At 42.8% G+C, this 7,126-nt stretch overlaps 1 protein-coding gene across 1 annotated transcript; it reads right to left on the reverse strand.

Annotated features, from left to right (window-relative positions):
* Window positions 1-3,469: 3,469 nt before the first annotated feature.
* LOC120843208 lies at window positions 3,470-4,477 on the reverse strand. The gene is made up of 5 exons (XM_040214483.3): window positions 4,317-4,477; window positions 3,876-4,002; window positions 3,710-3,796; window positions 3,610-3,668; window positions 3,470-3,492 (listed from the first exon to the last, which is right to left on the reverse strand). The coding sequence occupies exons 1-5, from the start codon at window positions 4,429-4,431 to the stop codon at window positions 3,470-3,472; spliced, it is 411 nt and encodes a 136-aa protein (XP_040070417.1). The 5' UTR covers window positions 4,432-4,477.
* Between the last annotated feature and the right edge of the window lie 2,649 nt (window positions 4,478-7,126).

Raw genomic sequence — 7,126 nt, forward strand, 5'->3', positions numbered from 1 at the left:
TAAAAAAGTTCTTCATGAAGAACCTTTAAGGAGTTCTTTTAAGTTCTCTTTTCAATGAAACAGTTCTTCGCGAGGAACTTGTAAAAAGTTATTTTCAGCCCTTCTCTCGCTAAAACAGTTCTTGGTGAAGAACCGTTTAACAGTTCTTTTAAGTTCTCTTTTCAATGGAACAGTTCTTCGTGCAGAACGTTTAAAAAGTTCTTTCCAGTTGTTCTGTCGCTGAAACAGTTCTTTTTAGTTCTCTCTCGGATAAAGCGATTTTTCATCAAGTGCCTTTGGAAGGTTCTTATAAGCTCTTTTTTAATTAACCAGTTATGAAGAATCTTTATTGAGTTATTTTAGGGTCTAAGGAAATACGTTCTAAATTACCTTTCAAGGGAACTTTTATGTTGGGTGTGCGAATACCTCCCCGGTTCGAAAAGAAGAGCGATATTTTTAGGTTCAACACTGCAATGAAAGTCATTGTGTACCGTGGACTTCTTGAATCTAGAAATATCGCTGCACTGTTTGAACCGAGGGGTATTCGCACACCCCAACAGTAAAGTTCCCTTGAGAGGTTATTTAGAACTGTTATTTCCTTAGACCCTAAAAAAATTCAATAAAGGTTTTTCATGATTTACTGGTCAATTGGAAGAGCTTATAAGAAGCTTGCAATGGTATTTGATGAAAAACCGTTCCATCCGAGAGAGAACTAAAAAAAACTACCAAGGATTTTATTTTAACCACTACTTGCTCACCCCTAACTTTTAAGTTACTTTTCACCGAGAGAGCTTTCTATTATGAACCTTTTCAATTAAAGTTTTTTGCAAAGACCACTTTCGAGTTAACTTGAATAACTTATTCGCAAAAAGCAACTTGGGCAGCAATTTTAGGTGTACAGTAGCTCTTTTGTAAACCGCTCTTTATTGACTGTCTCGAACTGTTCAAAGAGGCAATATACATCACCTAGACGTTTTGCAAACGTCAACAGACGTGCAAAACAGGCTTTGAACGACAAGGCTCCTTTTCTGGGGCCCTACATCTACTGCAGAACTACTGGCTTGGATGGGTATTCAAGTACACATTCATCGTTGATACTCTTGTCAAGACGAAGTATGAGGTATAGGGAATAAAGGTAGGAGAACAAAAGAGATGCTCTGCAATGTCCAACCTGTCAATGGTGAAATGAAGACAAGATACCGCGGTTCACAAAAAAAAACATACTGACGTTTATTGAACATGACTAGATTGAAACTTAGCACATGAGTAGAATGCTTCTCTGCCTAAAATATAGATCAAATATAACACGGCCTAGTGGAACACTGAAATGGGACACTGAAATTTTGGCCTTGAGAAAATGGAGACAACGTTCTAGATGTCTGATTTCATATATGGCACGTTAGCGAGCTCAGATCTATTATTTGACCACTAACAAAAGAAAACAAAAACTGACTTGGAAAAACTTCAAAACCCTTTCTTGTTGAGGTATACTTTATGGATAAAAATGCTATCTTGGAGACGAGATGGACGAGGCAACCACTCAGGTGTGGAAGCAGGAAAAAGGAAATTGCGGCAAAACAAGACTTCTGGCCCCTTCCTTCTCATGATGCCCCTCTCCAACCACACACTGCGAGGGCGCATGGCACAAACAGGTGTTAAACCCAGACAAAGAGCACAACGGCACTGCAAGTAGGCAGCTGCAAACCAGGCTGTTAGTTGAATTTAGACAGTGCCTAACTCTCTTAGTATACCCTTTTTAGGTTTGAAGTAACTCAAAACCAGACAAAACTGATCCACCATTCAGGCTGTCTATTGCTTTGAAAGTTTAGTGGAAAAGGTGTAAAAATTACCACTTCGGGAATGCAGAGGGCCGGGTACAGCTAAATAACATCAGTGGTGGTCTTGCCAGCGATGTCTACCCTCCTTATTGCCTGTTACGTCTGTGCCATTATTTGAAGTAAGAGCTTCACATCTGTTGCAGCCTTGGAGCATTTAGCAGCCATATTCTCTACGTGGTCTGCACAGTTGTCGGTACCTTCTACGTCATGATGTGGAACCTGAAAAAAAAAAGTCAGTGCCATGCACAGAATATGGGATTTGAAGAACAAAGTTGTGTACCAGACGAACTCCAGCAAGCCTTATTTTATGTTATGTAAAAAATTGTAATTTAAACAGTGGGTGCACGGGTCCAAATAGATCAAGTTATATGCACTCTATATTTTAGCTATAATAAGGCAGTTCAATGCAACAAAAGAGATTTAACCGAGAGACAACCAGAGAGTATTTGATATATCTGACAAGCCATGCAACTGTGACTTTTACAGATTACATTTACAGCAATGTGATTCGTTCAAGTCACTTTGGAGCACCTGTTGCAGTAGTCAGAAGTCCATTTAGGAGTAGCCAAAAGTACGTTTAGGAGCTGCTAAAAGATGTATTGGCATGTAAGCAAAAACTTCGTCTTTATTCTTACCACTGTGAATATTATCATACGGTTAATGTGTTGGCATTCTCAACTAAAACACTATCTACTTTGCCCTCCCACTCCTGTGCAACCTTTTGTTAACATCAATTGCTTGACAAGTTTGATTCTCTCGAACAAAGTACTATCTGCTTAGTTGCACATAGAAGCACCAGACATGGCAACAACAGTCTGAGTGATGATGGATAGTATAAGCTTCTGTGAATAGTAGTTTTAGGTACGGAATCAAAAGTAAAGCAAACAGTACGTACCACTAAAATAAAATAATGTAAAAATAGAAACATTTTGAGTACTCAAAGTGATGTTTTGTTACAGTTCTAAAGGTTATAATAAAAGAAAGATTTCGTCATTTGATTGTGAATATCAATGTCGTATATTTAAGACTTCATAACAAGAATCTGCATGCGAACAATAAATATGCCTTTTAAAAACAATCAAGCCGAATTTGGTAAGGTCATTCCCAAGCTTCTAACCATTCCTCTGGAGGGGCAAATGAAAACTGTATAAAGATTCCTCTCATTTTGGCAAAAGGTAACAGGCTAAGCACTTTGAAGCATATGGTGCAGCAATTACATAACTACATTTAGCTGAATAACTATTTAAGAACAGTTCCCGCTTTCAGGTTAGTTTTATTTCCTTTAACTGTGTCTGAACCAGATTATAACAAACTTACCATGGTCCTTTTTTTATTTTTGAATACAGTCACTGCGCTGGCGTTTTTCCTTTCGCTTTCGTCCACCACCTTTGCCATAGTTTTCCTTGTTTTGCTGAACTTCTGGCAGATGCATAAGAAGCAACCTTTCTTTTTTCATTTTGTTAATAAGGCTGTGCCGCAGTGAATCCTACAGTGAGACTGACGAGTAGCAAGCCTGTTACAATGCAGATAATGAACTTCGATACAAGCCTTTCAATTGTCAGAATGAAAACAAGTTCGTGTAAATCTTACGCAGCGTCCAGTGGAGTCGGCCAAAAAGGGGTATGCCGCTTGGAGGGCACGCATGACATCATCTAGCTAAGACCGACTTCGCGTTCTGGAAAGAAAAAACAACAAATGTTAGCCTCTATTTTAAGATATATAAGTGAGGACTTCAAATGCTGCTGCTTTCGGAGTTTTGCTCAGAATGTCGTCTGCCAACGCAGCGACCAACTTTGTTCGTGCTTCATTTCGCTGTGGTTGAAGGAACAGTTCACTCTTTTCACACAGCCTCTGTAACAGTAGCGAGGGAAATTATGGGAGAGTATATATACCTGTGGCCATACATCCTTGCAACCTCTGTAGACCAAACTGAGGCTGCTGTGTTACTAGCACGAGGCACATTGGAGGGTCCAGGCAAGCTGAAAAATAACAATGTAATTAGTGCATCTCGAATTTCACAAATGGAACGCAAATTTCGAATTGAGTAATGTGCCCCACCTTTCTTTTATGTCTCCTTTTAGCTGTTCAATCAGTTTTAGCAGTTTGACTCGCAGTTTCATAGCAGGGAGCAACTGCTCAATCATCCACACTGACAAGTTTAGTAACGTCTTCCCATCAACCTCTTCTGCATAAAAGGAGATAAAATATTGCACATACAGTTTATATCATACATATATGTTATATATGTTAATGACAGAAGTTATACCATATTTTTCTACCCTTTTATTCCGATAGTGTACACAAATATAGTATAAAGAGAGTGAAGATGGGGGGGGGGGGGGGGGGTGGAGGGGGAAAACCATAAAGCAGTGGCATGCATCACACCCACACTGCTTCCATTTTCTGGTTCCCCAGATCCTCCCTCGACATGTTTACGTCTCATGTGCTTCCTGAAGCTCTCAAATGCAATAAAATATCGTCCAGACGGAGAGTACTCACCCAACTTGCAAACAGAATTAAAGTCCGGGTCACCATGAGCTATCTGGACATGATTTGTCAGATGACTCCCTATGTGGTAGCACTGCGAAAACTTTGAACACTCGTATCCGCTCATGCTGAAATCGCACAAACGACGACAAATCTCACCAATCGCCGAAAGACCCGGAAGCAGTTTGTCGCTCACAAAACATGTCCAAATATCCACACTGCAGTACAAGTTTCATAAAAAAAATATTCGCGTGCACATGGAAGTATGGAAGGATAGCACCATCGAGACCCCGATCAGCCACCGTTACCGGCGTTACCCTCAACTTGGAAACAGAAAACGCGAGACGAAACCGACGCCGCCAACCAACACAAACAAAGAGGACGGAGCATTCTGCTTACCTTCGAATCTCTGGGCGAAGTCTAGAAGGTTTTGCTTTGTCAACCAATCTGACACGTCCTGGAGCTTCCATCTACACACATCTGTATGTTCTCGCACCGTGAACCCATCCATTGCATGCCGCCGACAGAACCAGGTCGAAACGGTAAACAGCGAACCCCGAATTGTTGGCCGCCGTTACTTTCGAATTTACAGAATCGCACGCAGGCAAACGGCGCGGCGCAGCGGCACCACCGGCACTCCTTCGCGCGCAACCGCTTCGAAAACAAAAAATAAAGAAAAAAAAAAACAAAAAAAAACGTTATGAAGAACTTTTTTCCAGGCAAACGTTCTTCATCGCCCGGTCGCCTTTCTGCTGCGCCAGGGGGCGACACTGTTTGAGCGAAAACAGTTCTTCACGAGGAAAAAGAGTTCTTGGGGCGGCGAAGAACCTTTCAAGAACGGATTTTTTTTAGAGTGCAGTTATGAAACCACACGAAAAGCCTAGACGCGGCTCCTAGTTTTCCCGATCCCAAAGAAGCGAAGTAAAGCTGATGTTTTTTCGGCTTCCGTCCCATTGGCTGGCGCGCGTAAACGAGGCTCCTATCGGCCGCTTCGTGTCAGTTTGAACGATCGCCACCCCGATGGCGCTGCGTGTGCGCGAGGCAGCGGCTCCACCGTTCCACGACCAAGGTCCGCGCGCCGTACGCCGCAGACGAAAGAAGGGAGCGAAGAGGGGCATACGTGCTTTCGCATTCACAACTCATAAGAAGTGCCTAGGTGCACCTCGAGCCCTTTTTTTTTCATCTTAATTTGCATGTAACTTTTTAAATAAAGCGAATTTCGAGAAAAGTAAAGTTTCACTAAGTTATTGCATTCAGTGTGCTCAGGTTCTATGCAAATTCAAAACCAGTCAAAATGTCGTTGCAGGGCCCCTTTAAGCGCAAAAATATATTGTCCTAATGTCATGAAAACCGAGCTAAATGTAGATGCGCCTCGTCCACAGCAAGAAGATGTGCAAAAAAAAAACATGGCGGCTCCTAATGGCACGATGATGAAAGCTGAAAAGAATTTTGCAAATCGCCTATAGCTTCGAAATGGAATAACCCCGCCTCAACCCTTTAACACTCGTTTAGAACATGCCAGCAGGAAGCGTCTTCTGAACTTTATTGAGAATGGATACAATGGCAGCTGCGATAATATTTACGCCGTCGGAAAATCCTCTGAAAGAGAGCAGAAAAAACAATACGGTTACGCGTCAGTTTCCATTTGCATATACATGCGTTTTTACTATATTAGCATTTTTCAAGTGCCTTACTTTCCAACTGCGTGGCTTTCTTTTTTTTTTATTTCCATTAAATTTTTATCACTCACAGCCGCAAACGAGAAAAATGCGTTTTCGCAGATCCTCTATTTAGTACTTATTTCGACATTTGTAGGCTAGAATTTGGAGGGACCGTAAACCGCTATTGCCCTTTCACTTCGCGTGCTCTATACAAGCATGCATGGATCGCTATTTATTCAAAAACTTGATTTCACATGTGCCACTTCGAGGCTATTGAAACTTGCTATTTTTACTTAATTCTTTGGAAAACTTTCCTGCGTATAAGGAACGTCACGGGACGTCATAGTGCTGGTTGTTCGCAGCAAAAATGCGGAACTAACTCGTCCTGTTTTCTTTTTTGTTTTGTTTTTTTTAGCTGACAATAGTCTAGCTGTCAGCATGCGCTGCCAACAACGATAAAAAAAATGTGGCGACCTGTGTACTCCTGGTATTTGTGAGAGGTTGCATGAGGTTCTCCAGCTTGGTCACGTCAAATGACTGGACAGATGGTTTGCGTCGGTACTTGGCTAAAGCCCGCCGGGTACAAATAGAATCAACGCCTCCTCAGATGTGGGTTCCATGAAACGCGTCTCCGACCTCTGCGTTTACCACATGCTAAAAAGTGGGCCATCTAATTCCACCTGAAGACGTCACAGAAGTGTCACGTTCTCACCGGCCGCGATCATGGCAGTGGCACAACGACGAAGGTGGGCGCGGCAGACGCCTGTTCCGCCACAGATCGTTTTCCAGTTGAACAGACCGAGGAAGCTTCACCAGCCAGGACTCGGAACTCCGCGACTACAGCGACACTCGCGTACGTTCGTACGTTCTACCGAGACTTGTACCACCAACCGCCAGGATGGCGACATTTGACGATGACACGTCCGCCGCGTAAGCAGCACAGAGTTAGTCAATCATTGGTCAATGGCTGCCAATGGTCCTGTGGCCAGACAGTGGCCATCCATTGGCCGATGACTGGCCTTTCTCTGGCCATTGGCCAGCAGCCATCGTCCAAACGTTAACCGATGAATGCCCAATCTTTGGCCATTAGCCAAAAGACCATCGCCAGCCACTGGCCAATGCTTGGCCAAAATCTGTGCTGCTTGGGCGCCTCCTGTGACG

The sequence above is a fragment of the Ixodes scapularis genome, unplaced genomic scaffold (assembly GCF_016920785.2).
Source record: "Ixodes scapularis isolate PalLabHiFi unplaced genomic scaffold, ASM1692078v2 PGA_scaffold13__105_contigs__length_92229423, whole genome shotgun sequence".
NCBI lineage: Eukaryota > Metazoa > Arthropoda > Arachnida > Ixodida > Ixodidae > Ixodes > Ixodes scapularis.

What these genes read in the sequence shown, in the direction of transcription:
- LOC120843208 (XM_040214483.3), bottom strand. Translation starts at nt 4,431, where the DNA reads ATGAGCGGATACGAGTGTTCAAAGTTTTCGCAGTGCTACCACATAGGG. An exon ending in GCAAGGATGTATGGCCACAG is followed by an intron (nt 3,669 to 3,709) that starts GTATATATACTC and finishes CTACTGTTACAG; the next exon opens with AGGCTGTGTGAAAAGAGTGA. An exon ending in CGAAATGAAGCACGAACAAA is followed by an intron (nt 3,493 to 3,609) that starts GTTGGTCGCTGC and finishes TTTTCTTTCCAG; the next exon opens with AACGCGAAGTCGGTCTTAGC.